The sequence below is a fragment of the Oryx dammah genome, unplaced genomic scaffold (assembly GCF_014754425.2).
Source record: "Oryx dammah isolate SB20612 unplaced genomic scaffold, SCBI_Odam_1.1 HiC_scaffold_18, whole genome shotgun sequence".
In the NCBI taxonomy this organism is placed as follows: Eukaryota; Metazoa; Chordata; class Mammalia; order Artiodactyla; family Bovidae; genus Oryx; species Oryx dammah.
The window spans coordinates 6,125,293-6,151,228 of record NW_024070202.1 but is presented as its reverse complement, the minus strand read 5'-3'; the positions used below and the strand labels follow the sequence as shown (position 1 = coordinate 6,151,228).

General features: G+C 47.5%; 1 protein-coding gene across 5 annotated transcripts in view; it reads left to right on the top strand.

The window, feature by feature from the left end:
* The window catches only part of IKZF1 (IKAROS family zinc finger 1), a 96,672-nt gene extending 71,595 nt beyond the window's left edge, over positions 1–25,077 (top strand). For 3 of the 5 annotated variants that reach the window (XM_040260231.1, XM_040260234.1, XM_040260232.1), the window contains 4 exons: positions 3,453–3,620; positions 7,602–7,727; positions 12,664–12,798; positions 20,597–25,077. In XM_040260231.1, the coding sequence (XP_040116165.1) occupies positions 3,453–3,620; positions 7,602–7,727; positions 12,664–12,798; positions 20,597–21,306 (1,139 nt within the window). In that variant the 3' untranslated portion in view covers positions 21,307–25,077. The remainder of the gene's footprint in view (positions 1–3,452; positions 3,621–7,601; positions 7,728–12,663; positions 12,799–20,596) is intronic. The other 2 variants (XM_040260233.1, XM_040260235.1) reach the window with 1 other exon arrangement.
* Positions 25,078–25,936: the final 859 nt, after the last annotated feature.

Here is a 25,936-nt window from a genome sequence, read left to right as displayed (position 1 = left end):
GCAAAGGTGCAGCTTATACTGAACCAGAAACTGCCATCTCAGAGGGCCCTTCATCAGGGAGCCCAGACTTGCTCCTGCTGTCACCCAGTGGGCTGGGCACACCGGGCTTTCCTTCTGAAAGACTCACCTGTCCGGGGCCACCTCCCTCATCCCCAGGCCCACAAGGGCTGTGGCTGCCTTCAACTGAGTGGTCTGTTGATGCCATCATTTCACTTCCCCAGTTTTGCTGCTCAATTTCATATTTTTAAGTCAAGCATCATAGTAACACCTTCCTGCCAACCTCAGAGGGCTCCCGGGAGAATCAGAGGGAGGCTGCTAGGAGAGGAGCGTGTAATGTGGGGAGAACCCCACCACGCAGAGGTGTAGTATCCTGGTTCTAAATGATAGGGTTTTTAATAGGAAGCGTCAAGAAAAATGTCTGAATTACGGTTATCCTGTCCAGCCCTGTGCCTGCTCTGTGCCCATCTGTAAGGTGAAAAGGTGCGACCATTAGGCTTTGTAAACATAGCCTCACATTGGGTGCTGGGCTTCCCAGGTGGCTCAGTGGTAAAGAATCCACCTGCCATGCAGGAGACTTGGGTCAATCCTCAGATTGGGAAGATGCCCTGGAGAAGGAAATGGCAACCACTCCAGTATTCTCGCCTGGAAAAATCCCATGGACAGAGGAGCCCAGTGGACTACAGTCCATGGGGCTGCAAAGATTTGTACATGGCTTAGCGACTAAACAGCAGGGACAGCAGCGCACTGATGCTGATCCAAGGCATGACTGCAGTAAGCCCAGGCAAGTCCTTGTGGTTCAGTATATTTACAAATTCACTTTCTTTGGACATAGGATCAGAAATTTTATGATGTATGTGTCCATGGACTTTCTTTTTTTTTTACCCAATCAAGTTATGAAAAGAAGCTTAGGCATTCTTCAGAGAGCCCCTGAAATGACAGATTATAGAGTCACTGAGATTACAAACTAAATTTTGAATTAATGATACAAAACTCCTCATCCCAATTAAATAAAAGGGAATACAGCCTTGGAGGAACTTGGGCTCACTCGCCATCAGCTGTATGCTGTAGGGGCAAGCAATTGGCGGTGGCAGCAGAAGGACCAGGTATCGCGAGCTGAGTTCTGCCCTCCAGCTCCGGGGCCCTTTCCTGCTAACACCTCCAAAGGGAAGCCACCTTGAGTTGAATTCCGTGTCATGGCTTCAGGGAATGCTCTCTTCCAGTTCCCAGGCCCCATGTTACATATTCATGCTGGCACAACAATCAGAAACAAATAGATTTCCAGGAAAGCTTGCCAGAAGAATTAAGACACCAGGCCCAGCAGGCTACATGAGAGCAAATTAGAAGACAAATTTCACCCTTGAAGTCATGGCCCCTGTCTTTCCTGCCTGCCCTGTTCTGCTGAAGGGATTCATGACTAACCATCTGTCCTTTCTCTCTCTGCTGACAACACTGGCTGGATGGGAGGGTCTGACCAGGTGTTCCCTCCAACCTTTCAGACCTCAGGAGAAGCCAGGTGCCCAGCACTTCGTCAGCATGGAGGGGCATGTCACATGGACACGGGTCACACCGAGGCATGTTGGTCACCAGGAACGGTCCACATCCTTGTCATGGCCATATCTGTGGCATTGGACTGCCTAGCTCTCCAGAACACTCAGCCGAAGGGTCCACCCTGCTGATCACCCTGACTCTTCTTCCTTCTTCCATCTGCTTGGAGCTAAAGACCGCCGTCACACACACGCGTGTGGGGGAAGGCCCTGAAGTGTTTCTAGTAGAAAATTAACAATCTCTACTAGATGCTCCTTGGGTCTGCGGGTTACTAGCTATTGTAATCTCCTCATCTAGTGTGGGCTTGTAACTCAGAGATTGAGGAAGTTAGTTACTTTTACCATCACCTTTTCACCTGCTGGACTTCCTCTGCTCAGTCAGATCCAATCTAGATACAGACTTTGGAAAATTCCAAATATATTGTTATCGTTAGGATTCCAAATGGTCTATAACTGAATATCGTTGTAAGTTCGCTTCAGTTTTCCCAGTAGCACATCTACCCCTCCCACTTAAGAATGATGATAACCTTGAAATTCAGATGCCAGCACAGGCTTCCAAATTTAATCTGGTCTAATTCAGTAGTACCAGATGCACTTCTGATTGCTCTTGATATGTGCTGTCTTGTTCACCAAAATCATGCAGATCGATTGGGAAAATTGTTAAAATACATTTTAACACATTCTTCTCTAAGGTAAAGTTGTTACTAGGAAGTGCATTTTCGTGGTATCTCAATACCAGATATCATGGTCATACAAAGCCTTTCATCTAAGAAAAAAAAAAAAGCACTTTTTAAAGAGTTTTGATGTTTAGTTAAACATGACAAATGTATCCGTGTTTTAAGTGAGAGTTAAATATTCACTGATTTTAGACTCTGAGACCTGTGATTAGCCAATAGCACATTTCTTGATCGCAGCTGCCTGTTCCTCCCGTTGTTGGATCCAGAGTCTGGGGACATGAGCGGACACACAGCAGAGAGCCCAGTGGGTTTTTTGTTTTGTTCTGTTGTTTTTGTTACCACTCCAGTGGTTCCGCTCCTGAGAGAGTTCCTAATAATAACTGGATTTCATCTCTTAGAATATCTGTACTGAAAATATAACTGACTTCAATAGATATGGATAGACTTAATACTGGCTTCAAGGTTGCAGGATTATGAGGCAAAGGAAAAAGCCAGAACACTCAGTGCAGCTCAGATTTCGATGGAGATTCAGGACTTCTCTTTGGATGATGGAAACCTTCCCTCCAGTTTCTCAACTTCTCATTTTATTCAGTCTTTCTCCTTTTCTCCCTCCCACCCTCACACTCTGTCTGTCTCTTTCCTGATTTGCCTGCATAGGGACAGACAGGTAATGGAGAAGAAATTGAAAGGGAAAATACAGGGAAAATGTAAATGAAAAGAAGTTATTATAACTGTTATAATGAAGTGCCTTTCATTTAAATATAAGAATGTAACGCTGAAATGAACTTGTGATCCTGAAATGCATTTTTAATGAGTTTCCTTTTTATTTTGCTGCTTCAGTGGCATATTTTAAAGACCCTTTGAAAAAAGCCACATTAAAACCCCCACCAAATGCCACAACACGCAAAATTGGATATTGGTTTATTCCAAAACTGCTGATCAGGAAGAGTGGCTCTTCATCACAAAATGTTGCAGTCACTTTATTTAAATGAGTTTGAATTTGCATTGTGATGTGCCATTCTGATTTAGGGGAAAAAAATTAGATTTTCAGATCAAATTGACCCAACCAGTGAAGCGTTAAGGAACTGGCAGGTTTAGTCTGAAAGCCTCATGTTCTATCAAACCTGCAGCCGGTGGAAGTCACCGGGCCCGTGGGAAACAACTTTCTCGCCGTGTCCTCCTCTGTCCCCGCCGAGTTCCGCTCTCACCGCTCTCCCTCTTGTCCCCCCAGGAGAGAGGCCGTTCCAGTGCAACCAGTGCGGGGCCTCCTTCACGCAGAAAGGCAACTTGCTCCGGCACATCAAGTTGCACTCGGGGGAGAAGCCCTTCAAGTGCCACCTCTGCAACTACGCATGCCGCCGGCGCGACGCCCTCACCGGCCACCTGAGGACACACTCCGGTAGGTCCCCTGGGCGGGCGCAGGCGGGCTCAGCGCAGGGGCGCCTGGCTCCCTCTGGGGCAGCCCTGTTCCCAGGACCAGTCCCCTGGGCACTGGCTGCACCCAGTCAGAGCATCAGCGCCCTCCCGCCATGCGCTCTGATCTCCCAACAAACCAGAGAAGGGTGGGGAAATGTTACACACGCTCGTGCACACACACACACACACACACACACACACACACGTCTCCTCTTAGAATATTTTAAGAGAGTCCTCCTCATCCCGTTTTTCAGGTAAGTGGGTTTTTCTTTGCAAAGATTTTACCATCTTGCACTCGTCCTGAGTCTGCGGCCAATGCCCCGAAGTTTCCAAATACATCTCTCTATGATCATTGTGAAGCCACCCTCATTGCTGTTTAAGGCCGAGCATGTCGGGGGTCATCATGGGGTTAGTTTTCTTTGCAGAGGTGTCGCCTGGTGCGCTCCCAAATGGGCCCACAGAGACCCAAATGTAGCAGTCACACCGGAGGCTGACTGAGGCCCCGGTGGGAGAGGCCAGTTTGGAGCTGTTACCAGCATGTAGTAAACCCATCCGGGTAATTGGGGTCTCGGTGAGATGATGGTATCTGTGAATGCTTCGCAGTATTTGAAGTGCTCCAGCCTGGGAGCCCAGATCAACCTCTGATTATACTGGATCTCCTGCCTCCATAGCAAATTCCTTGGTGTTTCATGATCCAGTGGTCCTGTGATCTTCCAGGTCAGAGGAGGACAGGGTGAGACCTGTGTGCTGTCCCTGAGGGCATCTGACATCATGCCCTTCCCCTACCCTCAGGGAGCTCACCGCCTAGACCAGCAGCTCCCCATCACCCCCAGGGCAGCACCTCAAAGAGGCCCCTGGCCCGGAGGAGGGGGTGCATGTCCTTGGAGAAGGTTGGCCTGGACTCAGGTGGCCTCTCCCCCATAGGTAGTGAGTGTAGTTAAGGCCACGGTTTGACGCCTTCACGCATTTGTTGAGCTCCCCAGGGAAGAGACAGCAAAGCCCCCGTGTGCACCAGGTGCCACGACACATGTGAAGGGGCGGCAGGGGCACACAGAGGAGGCAGCGGGTCTCCAGGGAGAGGTTTCTGGGTTCACCTTTGGAAAAGTTCTCAGTGAACATGTGGCTCTGTGAGTGGTCCTAGTAGGGGGCTGGGGGGCATTTATGAGTATGGTGGGGATGTCCTCCTGAAGGGGCTCATCGGGAGGCCATGGGGACAGTTGCAGGGGGCAGGCTGCCAGTCTGGTTCTCAAGTGCTCAGCCCAGCTATCTCCCCTTGTTCTGACCTCCTTCCTGACCATCAGCGTAGAGGAGGCTCCTAGGTGCTCTTAGAAATCCGGGATGGTGTGGTGTGGGCGAGCGTCCTAAAATCTCCTGAGAAAGGAGCCACTTGAAGCCAGTGGCTCCTCCCACAGCGGGAGATCAGTGGCTGACGCTGGGCCAGGGCCCTGCTGAAGGCTGGGAGGACTTTGCTGCAGGGGACAGGAAGACAGCATTTCCCCAAAGTGGAACGATGACATCGTGGCAGTGAGCATTCTCGGATGCTTGCAACGTGGATAATAAGGAGTGCATGTGTGGTCCCCTGAGAGGTGAAGGTTTACAGGGTCCCTGTAGGCTTCAGATGTGACAGTTACACCCTCTGTGTACAGAGCCCACCAGGAAGTCTGGGAAGGAGCCACTTCACCAGCACCCTTCGGGCAGAGTCAAGCCGACACCGTCACAGTTGGTAGAGATGGTGCACTGGAGCTGGGAGGACACACAGCACTCCTTCGGCAGAAAAACAAAGACTCAGTCTTAGCCTGACACCTACCATTGTCATCCCATCACTCTGACTTGCAACAGAAATCTCTCCTGTGTACCAGTCATGTGGTGAAATTAGAAACATCTGGTGCCATGTTTTAGGTTATTCTGGCTCCATTCCTGCTTATCTCGTTTGTGGCGTGATAGTGTCCTGCTCCAAGTATGGCTAACAATATAGATAGTCGTAGGCTTTGGACAGTTTGTTTCCATTAAAGATTCACTGGTGAGCGAGTAGATGGAATTATAGGGAGAGAACCATCGTTGATCCGGGGCTGCCGGTGGTCCTGCCATCAGAAAGTGCCGCTGACACACAGCGCCTGGGGGAAGAAAGAAAACAACAGTGATTTAGGTTCTACAAGATGGTTTCGTAGGAACAAAATGAAGACTTCAGCCTTTGTCTACAAACCTAAGTGTGGTTGTGTTCTATTCCATTGTGAAGTTGGCTGCACTCCCATCCCACTAAAAACTGCCATCAGCTCGGTAGCTTTCCCTGGCAACTGGTGTTGGCCTGAGATTCCGGCTACAGCACTTGTCCCATACTAATAAGAGGGTGGTCTGGAGTGGTGGGGGAGGGTCCCACTCCCTTCTCTGCTTTCTTTGGAAGTTGCAAGCTTGGCTAGTGACCCTCCTTCCTACAAAATAGTGGGCTATACTTTAAGATACACTGTAGTTCAGTCGCTTCCAAGAACTGAAGTATGTTCCAGAGTTAAAGTCAATCATACACTCAGACAGAAGTGGGTTTTCAGACCACATGTACAGGAATTTGCTGAAGTGACAGTGTTTCCAGGAAAGGACACGGAGTGAGTTATCTTTATTCTATTAGTTTCTAAAGGGCATACTCAACAAAAAGTGCAGTTTTAAGGAATATTGTCTATTTCAGTGTTGTTTCTCTGATGTTAGGGATACAGCACTTTCTCCAGATAAAGAATTATTCTTTTTCCCCACTAGTAGATGTTCCAGAAGTCAAATTTTGGTTTTCATCCTGGTTTTCTTAAACTGTAGCTTCTGTTCACCTAAGTAAGAGATTTAACCAATACAAGCTTTGGTTAAGCCATTTCACCAAAAATTCCTATGTGGATGGCATAGATTTTGACATAATACTCTCAAATATGTGAAATCTAACAATCTGAGCAGGAAAGGAGAAGAAGATTCTGGCTTTAGAATGGAAATTAATAGAATTTCCTTTATCCATTTCATCTCCTAAAATGCTATCTATTATAATCTTTAAGTGTAGGTATGATACGAATTTGTACTAGTCTTTTCCTAAAATATCACTCAGTAAAATTCAGGGAGAACTAAACTGTGTATAGAAGTATACTGCTCAATACAGTAGCCACACACCATAGATGGGATTTACTTTTTAATTACTTAAAATTAGAGTTCAAATTTCTGTTCTTAGAGGCACAGACCATACTTCGATCAGTGTTCACACGTGGCTCGTGGCTGCTGCATTGGACAGCTCGGGAAGAGCACTTTCTTCCTCATAGTGAATTCTGTTGGACAGGGCTGCTCTATTTAAGAGAAGCCACGCTACTCTAAGGGTCTTTGGGGGAGAAAATAGAGCTTTTCCAAGTTAGAACCAGAAAATACATTTTGGGAACAGAATGCTCATTTCACTGAAGTCTGTTTATCCACTGTGGTTTCTTCCAGACCTCAGATTATTAGTTTAACACTAATTTGGGAGTTGAATTCACTTTGGTTGCGTTAAATCCGGCACCAATGTCATGCCAGACCTGGCCCATGGTGTAGAAGTGGACAAGAGCTGAGTGTGTATATTATCCTGCCAACGCGTGTACATCTTCCGCACATCTCTGCCTTGGTGTTGGGCATCCCTGGTATCACACTGCAGTGGTTTGTTTTCTTCAGTTAAAAGACAGACTTCATGGTTTAAGTAGGAGAGAATTTGGTAGGCCGGACAGTGAACAAGTTAAAATGAAAAAAAGGTGACAGGAGTTCTTGGTACAATCAGGAAACTCCTGATCACTCACATTTTTTAATTCAGTCATCTTAACTGAGTCCATAATACTTTTAGCTCTCAAGAATAGAGGGGTTGTGTTTTGTTTTTTTGTTTTTTTGCCTTTTTGATAAGAAGTGTATTGCATGCCTTCCCACGACACATATGGCCGCTATTTAATCGGGGTCTCGAACTCCATTGTGTCTCCTGCAGTTGGTAAACCTCACAAATGTGGATATTGTGGCCGAAGCTATAAACAGCGAAGCTCTTTAGAGGAACACAAAGAGCGCTGCCACAACTACTTGCAAAGCATGGGCCTCCCAGGCACGCTGTACCCAGGTAAGCACCGAGGGCACAGGCTGCCTGCCGCGCTCCCCCCGCCCGCCGCAGGCACGGGCTGGAGCCGCCACAGCTGGGATGGAGCGGCGTCTCTGGCCACTAAAGCCTCACGAAGACTGCCTCCTGCTCCCCAGCTTTCCCAGACTTCCTCTCACCAGGGAGCACGTGCTCATGAAACCCCTCCCTCTCAAAATCTGGATCAGCTTCTAAGATCATAGCGACCCTTGAAAGTCTCAGGTTTTTACGTTTCTGGTTTTTTGTTTTTTTTTTTTTTGTGGTTTTTGTTTTTTACAACCTAGGAGTATAGATTGCTTCTTTGTGCTTAGTCATCAAAATAAGATGTGAAATCTGGCTATAAAAATGATTTTTTTTTCATGAAGTGGATCAAATAAGAGTGTTCAGGCCATGTTTTCTTTCATTGGTGTTGGCACCTGCCTGGGACATGGGGTAATTAAAAGACCCTGACTGTCTGTGGTCCTGCACCTGTCACAGGATTCGCGGGAAGCTTCTTTTTTCCCTCCTGTGCTCTACTGCTTTGCTGTGTATCTGTTACATTTCAAGATGTTTGGCTCTGATCTGAGACAAGCTGAAGTGAAAGGTGTTAACAGAGAGAGTATGGAAAGGGCTGAATTTACTCAAGGGTCCAGCAGTATTGTCAAAAGCACCTTTCTGATGTTCTAAGACATGAAATTTGTGGATAGATCAGCTCAAGTTCACCTCTTTCAAAACACTGCTCATTTAGCATGACTGCTGGAAAAATCCTCAGTGGATGGAGGTGTGCGTACATGTTAAGTCACTTCAGTGCTGTCTGACTTTCTGCGACCCCATGGCCTATAGCCCGCCAGACTCCTCTGTCCATGGGATTCTCCAGGCAGCAGTACTGAGGTGGGTTGCCATGCCCGCCTCCAGGGGATCTTGCCAACCCAGAGACTGAATCCTCCTCTCTTACATCTCCTGCATTGGCGGGCAAGTTCTTCACCACTAGCACCAGATGGAGGAGTAGATGTTAAATGAATAGTTGAGATTTTATCAAGCCACATTCAGCTTTCTGACTTTAATAAATGGCTCATAAAGAAAAATCCACCAGGGAACTCTCAGGTTATTAGTTTTAAATGTGAACATTTATTTTATTTTCTTATTGGGATTAGATACATGTAACATGAGGCTTACTATCCTGTTTTTAAGTGGGGTGGTGGTTTTAGTTGCTAAGTCATCTCTGATTCTTGCGACCCTATGGACTGTAGCCCGCCAGGCTCCTCTGTCCATGGGATTCTCCAGGCAGGAATACCGGAGTGGGTTGCCATTTCCTTCTCCAGGGGGTCTTCCCGACCCAGGGATCAAACCCAGGCCTCCTGCATTGCTGGCAGATGCTTTACCAACTGAAAGGGAAGCCCCGTTCTTAAGTGTGCTTCAGTGCTATTAACTGAATTCAGTAATGCTCAGATTACTAATGGCAGCTGAGATCAGCAGAAAGAGTAGTCAGTGTCAGAATAAAGTCCTAAAAATTGAGTAGTCTTGGCATCAAGGAGTAGGATTCTGTGGTTCTAGTACCATGTCCCCCACTGATCTGGGGTCAATCTGGGTCCAACATCTGTTTTCACTGGGCCTTAATCTTCTCACCTGTAAAATGGGGAGATTGCATCAAGTTATTGTTTCGCTTCCTTGAAAGTCTAAGGTCTATTTCTAGAACATAAAGGCATTGTAGCTTAGTGGAAGAGAGGAAAGTAGGTATTAATAATAATAATAATAATTTATCAATCTGTGGCCAAACCCTCGAGTAGGAGATTAAGGGATGATAAGATGATTATAGTCCTTTAAAATAAAATGTAAATACTTGGTATTACATTTTTCTGTTAAAAAAAATGGGTATGGAAGTCAGTGCTTTTAATGAATGATTAAATAAGTCATTTATCTACTCAACAAATATTTCCTGAGGACATGTTATATACCATGCCAAGTCCTACTGAAGATCAGTTCAGTTCAGCCACTCAGTCATCTCAGACTCTTTTCAACTCCATGGACTGAAGCACACAACTCTTCTGTGTCCATCACCAACTCCCAGAGCTTGCTCAAACTCATGTCCATCGAGTCGGTGATACCATCCAGCCATCTCATCCTCTGTCATCCCCTTCTCCTCCTGCCTTCAATCTTTCCCAGCATCAGGGTCTTTTCCAATGAGTCAGTTCTTTGCATCAGGTGGCCAAAGTATTGGAGCTTCAGCTTCAGCATCAGTCCTTCCAGTGAATATTCAGGACTGATTTCCTTTAGGATGGACTGGTTTGATCTTACAGTCCAGGAGACTCTACTGAGATAGTAATCTGAATTTCCCTCCAAAACTGCACACATGGAATTGGGATGGCAAGATGATCCAGAGGCCCAGCAGAGCTCACAGGTTGCCTCCACTGTTTTCATGACTAAACAGACAAGCCCTAACGTCCAGTGGGCTTCAGGGAGCTTCTCCTTCACCGAGACCTGGATGCAAATGCCTCTGACTCTGTTTCCAAATGCCTCTTAGGCTTGTCTTGTTCCTGCCTGACTGACCTCATGGAAGGGCTCTGAGCGGAGATCTGCGTCATGCCCTCACCTGAATGCACACATTAGGGGCTCCCGGGAGCTGGAGTCTCCTGTGTCTGTGTCAACACACCTCGACGTCAGAGATATATATATTACATAGTACCCTATGGTCAGAATTCATTTAGTCCTAAGATGCGAACTGGTTCCCTTTGGGGGTCGGATGGTTTGGAATTCCACACAGTGGCTTTTAGTCCTGTTCTCAGGAGCTGAGAAGGCTTCTCGTGTGAAGTTCATGCTGGTGGGGGATCCATAAAAGCCCTTTGAAGAAGGCCCTTCAAGGCTGCATCAAGGCGCAGGCAGGCAGTGGGTGCAGGCCTCACTGGGCTGGGGCCGGTTGACCTATACTTTCTGTGCATTTCTCGTGCACATCCCTCCCACACCTCCTAGGACCAGGCCTCACAAGCATGCACATGGGCCCTGAAATAGGCTTGAACCCCTCCAGTCCACCTTAGGTTGAGGCCATTCTTTGGGCTTAGGTAAAGACAAAGCCTAGTTTATGAGACATGGCCAAGAGTTAATTTTTCTGAATATGATTTTATTTAGGAAGAAGCTTTCTGGTCATCCGCTATAATTTCCTAATGTCTTCATAGAAAACATAAGTTTCTCTTGAGCCTTTAGATGCATAGTTGCGTTAGAAGCTTAGAGAGAAATATATCAGTGGTCTGGGAGCTCTGGACTTGTGGTCCCTCACTGTGGTGGCTCTGAGGGTCCCAGGAGGCCCCATGGTCTGGCAGAAAGGAACCCCAGCTCAAGGTGCTGTAGGCACCCTGGGCAGGCCACAGAGTCCACGTTTGCAGAAAAGGATGGGCACATCAGGAAGCGTGTCAGCTTGATCAAGAAGACAACCAGTGGAATTGACTTCTATGGGTTTTATTCATATCCCCCCCTGTAAATCAGGATGTGAGCTATTATGTTTACCTATTTAACAAGAAACCCACATTTCCAAGGCTAAAAAGTCACAGTTACCAGCGGTAATCGCTGATATGAAATATATGTTTTCAACGTGGCATTGGTTGTGAAGCAATGAAAACAAAATTTAGAAACAAGGATTTTCCTGGCAGTCCAGTGGTTAAGACTCTGAACTACCAGTCAAGGGGGCACAGATTCGATCCCTGGTCAGGGAACTAAGATCCCATTAGGCTTCATGGAACCACACACACACAAAAGGAGAGCTAAAGAAAAAAATGCTTAGAAATGCTCAGAATTGCTTATGGCCTCACCAGCTGTGCTGGGGCCAGAAACACAGGGGAACCACGGGGGAGAAAGGCCTGGAAGCTGCGCGTGTGTCTTCTGGGGTCATGGGATATTTTCAGCACAAAATTGGTGTCAAATTTTGTCAATTTGTCAATCTTGTTGGAATAATATAAAGTGTATCTGGAAAAGTAAAAGAGGAGTTGGCATTTTTAAAAAAGAAATGTCCAATGTTATATTAAAACATTGCTGTCAGCTGGACCTCTTTGAAGAATAGACAGACAAATCAATAATAGAAATGGATAAACCTTCCAGAGACCCTGTGATCAATCAGCGTGTCCTATCTAAGAAAGGAAGACACACAGAATAGTGGGATTTCAATGAACGCTACAGAATTGGTTTGGGAAGAATTGATTAACCATTAGGAAGAAAATCAGTTTAGATTTTTAGCTTCTTGTATATTAGGAGAAATTGCAAGAAGATGAAAAATTTATATTTCCAAAAGTCCAACCATAAAAACTAGTACACAAAGAGGCTATGCAGAATATATAGTTGTATCTTCAACTGTGGAAAGAAAGGGATGACATAGCAAAGCAAAGATCAGCTAGAAGTACTCCCTAGATCACCTCTCATCTCCACGATTTCTAGATTTCCTACAGTGCTTGTTCTTTGACTTTCCAAGTTGCTGTGTTCAGGGCCCAGGAACTCCCGAGTTCTTTCCCCCTCTCACCAGGGTTGGCTGCAGCATTCTCGTGACCACGTTTCTCCTACATCTCTGTTCAGTGTGACAGAGTCAGACCCTTAGATCATTTCTAGCTGAGAGATCTTTCATTCTCAAGAGGGCTGTTGTCAGGAGTGACTGAATGAGTGTACGGGGGAGTATTTGAAACATTAAGAGGACTTGTCAATGGGACACAATTGTAAAATCACAGTCCAGCTTCTGGGGAGCACGGTGATGCTTATTCTCTGATCTTAGGGGATAAGGCAGGTGTCATCAGCTCTGATCCTCCTCTGGTTGGCAGGGTTGCTGGGAAGATTAGAAATAATCTCCGCAAAGATCCTGGCTCTTGTAGGCACTTAACACATGTCAGATTTAACGCTGGATGACGAGACCAAATCCTTTGACTATTAGCATTTCTAAACTGGTCTCTCTAACTGTCTTTGACTTTAGTCATTAAAGAAGAAACTAATCACAGTGAAATGGCAGAAGATCTGTGCAAGATGGGATCAGAGCGCTCCCTTGTGCTGGACAGAATAGCAAGTAACGTCGCCAAACGTAAGAGCTCTATGCCTCAGAAATTTGTTGGTAAGAGTTAAACGTTTCCTGTCTCTTAAAAGAACAACCATGTGGGTGCTTTAGACGGTGATTAGTTGAGGGAAAAAGAAAGGAAACATATCTCATTTGTTTAAAAAAAAAAAAAAAAGGCAAAATTTAGCAAGCTTATTTCTCAAGTCTCTCAGAATGGTTTTCCGATAGGCTTCTTAAAACTACCAGATCTTCTCCCAGGAGCTGTTCTTCAAGGTGGTTTTGCAAGGTCTGGGGCACCTGGTGAGGTCTGCCCTGTGGCTATCGGGGATGGCTGATCAGTGAGCCCAGGGCAGGGGGCACACCGCCTAGACCCCCAGCCCCAGCAGCCTTGCTGAGCCTCAGTGGCTCCTTTGTCCAAAGTTCATAATACTCCCCACGGGGGCTACTTCAAAGTCTAAAAGGGCAAAACCGCAGGGCAACTGGCCCACGAGCTGAACAGCAAGGAGTAGCCTCAGCCTCGATTGCCATTTTCACTGCTCGGTATCAGTGCGGTGCTGTCAGGGTAGGGTAACCCTCTCCTCCAGTGTAGACGGTGGGCACACTCACAGCCAGGTCGTCCAGCCCCAACACTGAAGTGTGACTAGGGTAACACACCTGGGCAGGTGGGAGGGTAGAGAGGCGCTGGGCTGGGACTCAGCCTGAGGGTATGAGCTCACAGCCAGGTGTGAGCTATCACCTTGTGAAACGACTCTCCTCTGCATCCCAAGCGCCATCCTTTCCATATTTCACAGGCTTTTATGGGCTTCTCTCGTGACTCAGACAGTAAAGAATCTGCCTGCATTGCTGGGTACCTGGGTTTGATCCCTGGGTAGGGAAGATCCCCTTGAGGAGGGCCTGGCAACCCACTCCAGTACTCTTGCCTGGAAAATCCCATGGACAGAAGAGCCTGGTGGGCTGCAGTCCATGGGGTCGGGAAGAGTCAGACACGACTGGGTGGTTAAGCACACACACACAGGGTTTTATGAACACAGAGTAACACCAGGATGTGAGAACATTTAAAACCCTCAATGTGAAGATGGCATTATGAAGATAATATGGAAAGAAGATGGGGGAGGGAAGGGTCACGTCCAGGGAACAGATCAGTAAAAGCTTGTGAAGTTGACAGTGACCTTGAGATAGGAAGAGGGTTTCTACATATTTTTCGCAGTGGGAGAATGAATGGAGGAGGATTCTAGGCAGATCAGAACAAATACAGAGCAATGGTGATGCTGGTTGGGGACTTGAGGGGGACATGTGGACAGGCTTGAGAAGCAGATTCCAGGATGAGTCACGGACCCTCAGGGAATCCCCTGAGTAGCAAAGCCCCAGTCAGCTCTGGTCACAGGCGAGTGGCCTTCGGATGCCAGGGTGAGAAATGCAGCCTTAACCCAGCAGGCGGAAGTCTTTAACTGGAACCACCTTTTGGAAGATAGAGACCTCTGGTGCCAGAAACTGATTGGAAATGGGAGAAGGTGGGGCCTTGGTGGCCTGGAAAGAGGAAGATATGGGGCAGAGGCTGGTGAAAGAGGAAGGTGGGGGCCACACGGGTGATGGGAACCGCAAGTCATGGGGACTCGGGGACACATGTGCCATTGACAGGTTCTGGGAATTGCCAGTCTGGGTTTGGTCTGTCCATTTTGAAGGACTTTCTGAGTGATGCCCCGTGGAAGCCTGGGGGATGTGTATTAGGAGAGAGGGTGGCACCAGAATGGGGTCAGTAGTCAGGCCTGGGGTGGGTGCTGACCTGCAGCAGGGCACACGACCCAAGGGGAGGCCAGGTTCTTGGGTTCCAGCCTCTCTCCAACACTGAAGAAAAGGCTCCATTTTGATCACGTTTTAAGTAGAGGTTTTTCATAGGCCTGGAGTTGGGAGGGGTGACGGGAGGAAGGAATCAGTTAAAAAAACACTTTTCAAAGCACCGGCTGCAGACAAGAGTGTGGGGAGTCACCCACAGGAGTGTGAGCCTTTAGACTGTGAGAAATGGGGAGGCCGCTCACTTCCTGTGCAGAAAGGGGGTGAGGTGACTCAGAGCACTGACTTCTAGGGGTGGGATTTCAAGCAGCACCAGGTGGGAGTGAGAACAGGGCCCCTCACCCCTCTCAGGAGGCCGTGTGTGGTGGAAGGGGGTTGGGGGCCCCCGTAACCAGGGGAGATGGAGCAGCAAGTGTGTCTGAGGATGGTTGGACCATCATGGGCCCTGGGGAGCCGGGTACCACTTCCCTCTTCAGATCAGAAAACTGGGAGGATGCCAAAAAAAAAACAGTCACTCAGGCATGTCCGACTCTTTGTGACCCCATGGACTACATTGTCCATGGAATTCTCAAGGCCAGAATACTGGAGTGGGTAGCCTTTCCCTTCTCCAGGGGATCTTCCTAACCCAGGAATCAAACCCAGGTCTTCTGCATTGCAGGCGGATTCTTTACCAGCTGAACCACAGGATGGCAAGGGCTTTGTGAATGGGTGTTTCAGCCCCTGTGGCTGATGGAGACTTCAGACCAAATTACCATCAGTGCAACTCTGCCGTAGCTACCTCCAGTGAGAGCACAGTTTAGGTGTTGTACTGAGATTTAGATAGTTTTGTTTGAAAAAAAATATATATATATAAAGAATTAAAAAAACAGAACCCCTCTCTCTGATCAAACAAAACTAAGGTTAAAAGAAGTCCCTGGGGAGAGGTGGACCACACAGGAGAAGTGGGGTGGGGGACCGAGGTAGAGGATGCCAGAGTGGAGATTGGAAAGAGGGGCTCAGAACCAGCAGTGCACTCTGGTAGATGTTTCCCCAAGAGTTTGGTGCCTGGCAGTTTATTTCTAGAATAATGCCTCTTGCCCTCACATCAACTTGATGGGGTTTTCATCAACCTCTCCTCCCTTGTCATGGTTTCTCCATGCCAAAAATCAAAGAGGAAATGGACCTCTAAGACCTCTCTTTACCTCTAGAAGCTGATTTTATCTTCTTATATGATTTCAGAAGGAGTGTGCAGGAACCCAGCTGTTACTGTACAAGCTGGCCCAGTAGTGGTGGGGTTGAAAGAGCTCCAAGTTTTCATTCAAGAGAGGCTCAGACCCTGCCCTCTTCCTATCATGCTTGGTCATTGAGTCCTGCCCAGCTCTTTGCAACCCCATGGACTGTAGCCTGCCAGGCTCCTCTGTCCATGGGATTCTCCAGGCAAGAATCCTGGAGGGAGTTGCTGTTTCCTTCTCTAGGGGATTTTCCCAACTCGGGGATCAAACCTGCATCTCCTATGTCTCCTGTACGGCAGGCAGATTCTTCCCCATAGAGCCGCTGGGGAAGACCCTTAGTACTCTTTCTATTTATTTTGAACGATCTCTTAATTGATTGGACTTTGCATGCAAGCAGCTGTTTTCAAGAAGCTTCTGCAGGTGTTGTTTCCATATACGTTTCTGTGTTTGAGGAGGTCTGCCTGCTGCCTTTCCTCTTGAAGAACATTGTGACGAGTGAGGTTGGTCACTGTCTTTGTTCCCCCAGTCTAGAACTTTCTAGATTTTGCCATCATGACTGAAGGCAAGAGTCCCATTTTCTGTCTGAGTACCTGAAGAGTTTTTTCTTTAACCTAAAAGTTGAATACAACTAGGTTGTGTCTTGGTGTTTTGCATTCTGAATAAAAATTTCCTGACATTTTAATCTGGGGATTCCCTTCTTTTCTCTTTTATTTCTTGGAAATTCTCTTTTATATGAATATGTATTTTGTTCCATTTGTTATGATCTCTGTTCAGAGATACCAGTCATCCTTTTGTTGGAGAGTTTGTCTTCCATATCTGTTAGCATTTCTCTAAGTTGATTTTTTTTTTTTTGCCCTTTTCACATTTATTCACTGTTACTATCTTGTGTTTTTCCTCTAGATCAGTGATTCCATTTTCAGGAGTTTATGTTCTATTGCTTGCTATTTCTAATCCCTGTATTATCTGTAAATAACACTGTTTGGACCTCATTTTGTTTCCTGAGATCTAAAATCTCCTTTTTCATCTTATTGTGTTGTTCTAGCCCATCATGTTTCAGTATCTTTTTAATTGAATTCATGTCACAAAGTTATGAGACATTCTTCTCTTCCTTGAATTAGACTTTTTCCGAGGATGGGCTTATTGTTCTATGTTTTGCTTCCTTTCTTCCCTTGTCTTGCTAGAAAATATATTCACAGTAACCATGACCTTTTCTTTTCATCTTGCTTATTTGACTTGGGCTGATAGAGCTTGACTGATGTTTGCTGTTCTTCCCATTGTACCTGAGATGTGGTGTGTTTTTTTTGTTGTTGTTGTTGTTTGTTTGTTTTTTTCTGAGCGAGCTCAGCTTTTCTCAGTGCTGAAGGAATGCCAGGGATGAGGTTGGAGGAGTTCAAGGAAGGCAAAGTGCAGTCTTTGTTAAAACACTTCCTCTCTGCCCTTTCTCCCTCATTCTGAGATTTGGTTAAATGCCCTAAACCAGTTATCACTGTACCTGGTTGGGAAGTATTTCTAGCTGCCAGAGGATGCTCTGGCCCTTGGGGTGTTCCTCCCAGTGCACAGCATCGAGGATTTAACTCGCATCTCTCACCTGGTGAATCGACCTCAGCGCTCGCCTATACAGTGTCACCTGGTTTCATTAGGAGAGGTTTCAACGGCTTTTTGATCAGAAGTGAAAAAAGACAGCTATTTGAATTGATTCTCTATGGATATGAGGATGTTAGGGAAACTGCTGAGGATTTTGTTGCTTCATACTTAAGGTTTTATAAGTAAAATCCGCTGTCAAGCTTAGCCACGTATCTCATGCCAGAATTTTCTTTCCTTGATTTTTATAAATATGTATTTCCTTAGACTATGTACCTTTCTTTAGCATTCTGCCAAAGTGAATGTTGTGGGATTTTCTCAGTCTGTGGAATATTAAGGGAAGAGAAATTCTGTGGGTGGTTTTAATATGCCACGTGGGTCTTCCCCCTACATCCTTTTATTGTTGATACCCGGTTTTAAAGAACAGTTGCTCAGGAAAGCACAGAATGATGACTCTGGGAGAAACGGGATCATTAGTGGGAAAGCACCATTTTGGGTGGAGCTATAAGCACTTTATTTGTATCAGAATTGTCGTGAAGCCCACTCTCTTCCCCACCCTGCCAGGCTTTAATGGAGAGATAGACCAGGCAAAAGGGACCCATTCTCCTCTGGGATTAATGTGACCAGACATTTATCACCTTGATACAAAAATAAGGGGAAAAAAATCACATGACTTCTGTATTGCTGTTCAATTACCTTAATGGGGAGAAACACCACCTCTGTGATCACTGCCACCCAACTTCCACAGAGATTCCAGTATGTCCCGGCTCTGCAGAGGGTGTGGCTGGCCACGGACAAGTATCTGTGTGTCATGTAAGGGTCACGTGGTACTGCGGTCAGGGCATGTGCCACTCCTGACTACCAGCAGACTGAGATGAAAGGAAGCCAGGCCACTGTATTATACACATGCCAACAAAGCAAGAAGCAGGACCTCAGGATGCTTTCTAGTCTGATGCGGCATACTTCTGGATAGCTATCAGTGGCCTCAGATTTGTTAAGGATTGTTAGTAAGCCTAGGAACTCTGGAGCAGTTTAACCTTCTGTTACTGGAACTGGCTGCAGGCCATGATGTCAGGTGTCAGTGTGGGAGGTGTGGGGGTCTCCACCATGATCGGTCTCGCCAGCCACCGTCAGCCATAACCTGGGCCCCTGGGCACCCAGAGGCATCCTCACTTCTGCCTTCCGCCAGTAGGGCTGCCCAGGTGGTGTGAGTGGTAAAGAACCCAACTGCCAGTGCAGGAGACATAAGAGATTCAACCCCTGGTTTGGGAAGATCCCCTAGAGGAGGGCTTGGCAACCCACTCCAGTATCGTTGCCTGGAGAATTCCATGGACAGAGGAGCCTGACGGGCTCCAAGGCCATAAGGTTGCACAGAGTCGGACTCGACTGAAGCAACTTAGCACGCATGCACACACGTGATGGAGAAGAGCCCTTCTTCCTTCAAAGCCTGCCAGCTTCCTTTAATATAGTCTTCCCTGGGTCTCCTAGCTCCCTCTCCCCTTAGTTTCTTCTTGCTGCTCCCTGTGTGGGACACATATCATGGTCTGCAGCTGGTGCTTAGCAGCTGAAGGATGAACTACTCCATAGTTCCCAGACTTATTAATAATCCCTAAAAAATCTGTGACATTAACCATCCAGAAATATGCCTCATCATACTAGAAAGCAGAATTAAGTCCCCATAGCAAACCTTCCTTTTCCTTCCCAGAACTTCCCAGACAGGGATGCGCCCTATATGACCCTGCACTAATATCTGTCTCTCCTGTGGGCTGTGAAGGATGCTACTTGTTGGCCATTCTGTCCTTCCTCTCTGGTCCAGGGTGGACACTCGGTGGACATGTGTTGAGAGAAGGAAAGAGAGGGAGGGTTGAAACGTAAACATCTCAGACCTGCCTCTGAATGTCCCTCCGCCCATGACTTATTAACTAACCATCACTGAAAGTAAAGTGGATCAATAGACCTTAACAATGAGGCAGAGAGTTCACTCATGAATTTCCTAATTAAGCCAAGGTTTCCTACTGAGCTTAGAATCTGTACATCAAGAAGGTGTTATCTTCAAGGATATTCATTTTATTTCTTTATGAAAACTTGTACTCGAAAGCTAATTACAAGAAGTCAGATCTTTTCTCAAATTTCCCCTTTCCAGGGGAAGCGATCTCGCTGCCTCCTACCAACCATGATATTAGACCTTAGGCTTCTTGAGGCCAAACTCGCTGACAAGTCATTGACAGTAATTTCTTGCAAATCATTCCTGCTCAGTAATTGTTTGAAGGAACAAGTAAATGTCAGCCCTGGAGCTTGCTCAGGCTGCTCTCAACTTTCTACCAACTTTCCACCAAATGACTGCTGCACAGGCTCCTTGCTGCTAAGAACTGAGAAGCAGGCCTGGAATTAAGAGGCCAGGGAAGATGTGGAGGCTGGTACATCTGATGGTGCTTTTCACTCTCACGCAAGTCAGAGCCAGCTGTTTGTTGTTGACAAGACTGATACCATTTCACTATGAAGAATATAAAGTTTCTGTATTTTTGATTAAGCTTTATTCTAGAGTATTATAGTTATCAACTTAAAATATATGACATATCACACATTGTTATAATCATATAATTGCTTGAAATAAATAAATTAGTGATGTTAACCAGCCATCATGAATTACTTAGAACTCTATATGAAAACATATCATTTCAATATTAATTTTAAATTAAATATAAAAATCTTTAGAGCTTCCCAGGTGGCGCTAGTGGTAAAGAACCCGCCTGTCAATGCAGGAGACATAAGAGAAATGGGTTCAATCCCTGGGTCAGGAAGACCCCCTGGAGGAGGGCACAGCAACCCACTCCAGTCTTCTTGTCTGGAGAATCCCATGGACAGAGGAGGCTGGTGGTCTATAGTCCATAGGGTCGCAAAGACTCGGACATAACTGAAGTGATTAGCACACTCAGCACACTCAAAATGTTTACTAACACCCAGAGTAAATACAAGTATTGGTTTAGTGTTTGGATATATGCTGCTTAAATTGGCACACCATCCTTGGTTCACCTGCTCCTTTACTGATTTGTGTAGACAAATTGGTTTAAACGCCACCACTGCCCCCCACCCCTGGGCAGGGCGCCATGCCAGGTACAGGGTGGGCAGAGACGTGTCAGCCTTGCCCATTTTGCTCATGTCCACATGGTGTGTCTGCCTGAGGTCATTGCCCCCACGGGTGTAACTGTCAGCTGTTGCTGCCAGGCACAGAGGTAACCTGGGCCTCTCTGACTGTCGCCCACTTCCCACAGGGGACAAGTGCCTGTCGGAACTGCCCTATGATGGCAGTGCCAGCTACGAGAAGGAGAACGAGATGATGCAGACACATGTGATGGACCAGGCCATCAACAACGCCATCAGCTACCTGGGGGCCGAGTCCCTGCGCCCCCTGGTGCAGACACCCCCAGGCAGCTCCGACGTGGTCCCGGTGCTCAGCCCCATGTACCAGCTCCACAAGCCACACGCTGAGGGCCCCGCGCGCTCCAACCACTCAGCCCAGGACGGTGCCGTGGAGAACCTGCTGCTGCTCTCGAAGGCCAAGTCCGCGTCCTCGGAGCGAGAGGCGTCCCCGAGCAACAGCTGCCAAGACTCCACGGACACCGAGAGCAACACGGAGGAGCAGCGGGGCGGCCTCATCTACCTGACCAACCACATCACCCCCCACGCGCGCAACGGCCTGTCCATCAAGGAGGAGCACGCGGCCTACGACGTGCTGCGCGCGGCCTCCGAGGGCCCCCCGGACGCGCTGCGCGTGATCAGCACGAGCGGGGAAGCCCTCAAGGTGTACAGGTGCGAACACTGCCGCGTGCTCTTCCTGGACCACGTCATGTACACCATCCACATGGGCTGCCACGGCTTCCGAGACCCCTTCGAATGCAACATGTGCGGCTACCACAGCCAGGACCGCTACGAGTTCTCGTCCCACATCACGCGCGGGGAGCACCGCTTCCACATGAGCTAAACCCGGACTGCGCGAGCCCGCAGGAAGAGCACCCGCGCCCTGCACGCGCCCCTGGCGGGCAGCCGGGGCTGGACTGGACCGCTGTGCTTTGTCCTCTAGGTGGTACTTCGTTTTGTTCTGAGTTGGTTGATTTGCTTTTGAGAACAGGACGTTCTTCTTGTTAGATGTGGGGTTCCATTTGGAGCCCCGGGAATGCTCTCTTACTAGACGATTCTGTAGACCGCAGGCTGAAATCCCCTCCCCTGTTGCTTCCTAGAAATCGCCGGCCTCCAAGTGATAGGTCATGTTCGGAAAGAATTGTATAGTTAACAGGCGGAAGCCTGGGAAGAAATGAGCTGGTTCCGTGCTGAGCGTGGTTCCGCGCACCAGATGGGGTTTGCAGAGTCCCGGGAGCTGGGAGCCGGGCGCACAACCCCTGCGCTGTGGCCGTGACCGTGACCCTGGGGTGAAATGCCCTCTTTGCAGGGCCGGAAACTGCGTGCATCCAGCATGGACAGGCCACAGGTTCCAAAGGAAGAAATTATTCTAAGTCAAATTCTGCACACTGCCGGAAAAAGTGACTATTGGGCAGAGGAAGGGGAGGGCTTGCAGAGCCTTTTGGGTTCATTCTCCCTTTCCAAACTTTGTCATGACGTTGCCCAGCCCAGAAGCCTCCAGAGGCCTGTTGTTCCATAGAATGAACTCTATTTCCGTGGGGCACCTGGGCCCACTGTTCTCTGCTCTCTCACCTCCTAAGGACCCCCAGAGTCTATCACAACATTGTTAACACCAGCCCTGAAATTTAGACGTTAATTCCTTTTGAAATGTTCAGATGATAAAATCCTTCAGAAACCAAACCTTTATTCTAAATTCCACACTCATGTCTGGTTCTATACTCCTTCCTGCCCGGTTCCGCCTGTGATCACAAGCCTAGTTTCCTGCAGAAAGTCTGTCCTAAACTTCATTTAATGTTGTGTTTGTAGCTCCAAGCAGGGGTTTCTTATTGTGGGTATATTTCTTTCCCTGCCTTCTGTGTATAGTATTCTTATTTTAATATCCATTGAAGGATTCAGAATGACCATTTTCAGGTCAGGGAAATTTAGCAGGTGAAGTCCAGAGGCTGCTGCTTAAACATAGCACCTGTTTGTTTGAAACCACACTTTCAAACCATCTGACACGTTTTCCACCAAGGACAGAGCTGCACCCTTGTGTCCACCTAGGCAGGATGCACCTGTCTGACCAGAGGAGTGTCCAGGATCATCTCGCCACCAGAACTCAAGGTCCAGCTGGACAGAGGGAGGTGGTCCTGGAGGTGAGGACCGCTCATGCCCTCAAAGGCCCACAGAGACGTCCACGGGTTCCAATCCTAACCTGGAAAGCAATAGGATAGGTTCATGCTATCATTGAGGACATTCATCTCAACCACCTGGCAGGGAGGGCATACAGTTGCAAATGTTTCCAGTATTTTTCATCACCAAAAATGTCCAAGGTGACCATAAGGAAACAGCAAAAATTGTGCACAAGCATCTCTGCATTTCAGCCAACTCCAGAGATCCTGGGCTCAGCACTCTTGACATTTGGGGCTGGATACTGGGTTGCAGGGGATTTCCCCAGGCATCCTAGGCTGTTTAACAGCATGAGGTCAACCCCTGGGTTGGGAAGATCCCCTGGAGGAGGAAATGGCAACCCACTCCAGTATTCTTGCCTGGAGAATCCCATGGACAGAGGAGCCTGGTGGGCTGCAGTCCATGTGGACACGACTGAGTGACTATCACTTCACTGGTCACTTACCCAAAAAATGCCAGTAGGACCCCCCAGTTGACAACCAGAAATGTCCCTGGGGAGAAAAAGGTGTCCCTAGTGGAGAACCACTGCTCTAATTGTATTGTAAACCAATCAAGGGTCTGGAAGCCTTCCAGAGATGAAAGCCCTGCCATGAATGTCCCCAGTCAGCAGTCTCGAGCGTGACTCCTGTTCCTTTGGATTCATTTTAATTCTCTCAGTGAACTATCCCACCTTCAGTCTTCAGAAGCTTACCTTCCCAAGTGCACTTGAGTTTTGTGGAAAGGGTGGCAGCCTAGCATCCTTGAGTCATGGGATTCTTTGCTTACAGAACTGTGTGATGTTTTGAACCTGGAAATAGACAAAGTTGTAGTAGCTTGGTCAGTGACACACTGAGGCACTGGGTGAGGGGCAGAGGGTGACTCTGGGCTGTGGACAGCATTTGTTCAACATGAAGTTATAAAGAAAGACCCACCTTATCCCCTGGATGCATATTCAGGGTGAGAGACTGCTCATACGTCCAGTTTGCAGGCCAGTTTCACCTGCCGCATCTGTTCCATGGGGCCCATTGGCTGGACAGAATGATCTTTTCCCCTGTGGCTTCAGATGGACCTCAACCCACCACTGTAAATAGTGGCTGAGGAGTTGTTTTCCCCAGGACTTTCCCCTCCCTCTCTCCGCCTTTTGTAGCCAATATAACCTTATTTACAGACCTTTTGTTGTGGTTTTCTAATGTAACACCATTTTTCTCTGAAACTATTGTATTTAAAGTAAGGTTTCATTAATGCCAACAAGTAATGAAATTATGCTTGAAAGGTGGCCATGTTCTGTACCCAAAGCTGTTGATGTTTTCCTTCTAGCTGGTAAAAGTAGCGTTTTGCATGACCTGACCCCGTTTCACTCTGTGGTTTGTTCAGCCACTGATGATGTGAGTGTGTGTCTCGGGGCCCACTGTGGAGGCACTAGGCTTCACGCACTCGCATTGTGTTGAAAATAAATATCAACCAAAGGAGGGGCACCAGGAGCAGGTGGGTTCCGTTGATCATGAGAAGTCCTTGTTTGGCATTCTGGCCCATCCCAGTCACCCAGCTCCCCTCCACTCAGAACATCTGGACCCTCCTCACCTAGGTCTTCCTGCATCACGTATATTAGAGCATGGGCTTGTCCTTGTAGAAGAGACATTACAAAGAATCATGTTACTATTGCTTTGTCACCCAAGGGCATGTCCCAGCACCTAGCATTTCAGATACCAGCACGATTCACTTCCAATTCAGAATCAACCAAAAATGAGATCTCAGACTCTTCATCAAGAAAGACAGCTATCTCTCAATGCAATGTGAGTTCTTTTTTTTTTTTTTCTATTTTTGTGCCTTTCCTTGTTTTGTTTTCAGTGGGATTTTCTTAGCATCATCTTCTTGCCAAAACAAAAACGAGATGCCATGGACTTCTGTAGACCAGTCGTGAAGTAAATCTATTTCTCTCGTGCACTTATGTTCCAGCAATAATGAAGGGGCAGCGCTACTCAGAATCCAGATCTCTCCTTCAGTTGAGTATTTTTTTTTTTACTTTAAAAGAAACCAAAATTAGACTTATTTAAGATATACAGACATCAGAAATTAAAGACAACAAAAGCACATATGCTGTTGGTGCCATAGCATTCACTGTGAACAAGTGTGACCAGAAATGAATATGCAACCTTGTTTCCAATACTTTCTAATACACTTTTTTACAATGTTGTGTGTGGTGACTGTTCAGGGTTCAATTTATGTGTATCTGTCTAATGCATCTTTAGATGTGCAGCTGCCATTCTGGCAGATACTTGTACAGGACTGTAAATGAGAAAATGCAGTTGTATTTCCAATCTGCCTCTATGATGATGTTAAATTATTTCTGTTTTGCTGTGAACGAGGGGCGTGCCCTTGGAGGAATAGAGTATCCTTTTGTACATTTTCAAATGCTTACTCTGTGGTGATAGAACTAATAAATGCAGCAAATACTCTGTCTGCCCCATGCTGTGAAGCCCACGCTGGTCTTGAGAGGATCGCCGTGCAGACCTGCCATCTGCTACAGACTCCCTCCAGGTCGGAGGAGGAGGATGGGCTTGGGGCCGGGTACAAGACAAGGTGGGGTCATACGTGGTCACATGCACTTGCTGTTGCTGCCAGTGCATCAGTTCACTTCGGCAGGTGAGCACCTCCTGTTCAAGCTGTGCTGGGCTTGGGGTACTTGCGGGTTGGAGGGTGAGTGGAAGTCGTGGGCAATATGACACATGTTCCCCAGCTCTCCTTAGAGCAGTGCTTAACGCCACGTGCAGTGATGGGCAGCCGGGGGCGGAGAGCACAGAGGCGGGCGCTGACCGCACTGGCCACCCTGGGGGCAGTCTCCCTGCTGAGCTGCATGTTCAGGGCAGGGGGTCTCAACTCTGTCTGCCACAGACCCACACTGCTCGAGACGCTCGGTAGTTAAAACCCTCTGGCCCTTTGGGAGAACCAGCCAGACACAGTGTGGGCTCAAATCTGGTAAATAAGATGAAGTGATCAAGTTTACACTGTTCAACATTTGATCCAAATGGGGTGATACTTGAATGAAATCCACAGACTGTTCAGTTTCACATCAGGCTCTGGCATCAGGGGCCTTTCATAAGTATCAGTGGCTGGGGCTGCTGCTGCTGCTGCTGCTAAGTCGCTTCAGTCATGTCCGATTCTGTATGACCCCATAGATGGCAGCCCACCAGGCTCCCCCATCCCTGGGATTCTCCAGGCGAGAACACTGGAGTGGGTTGCCATTTCCTTCTCCCAGTGGCTGGGGCAGCATTCTTCAAAGAAGTTTTCGGCACCGTTAAGTTACTGCACTGAACGAATCCGTGGCT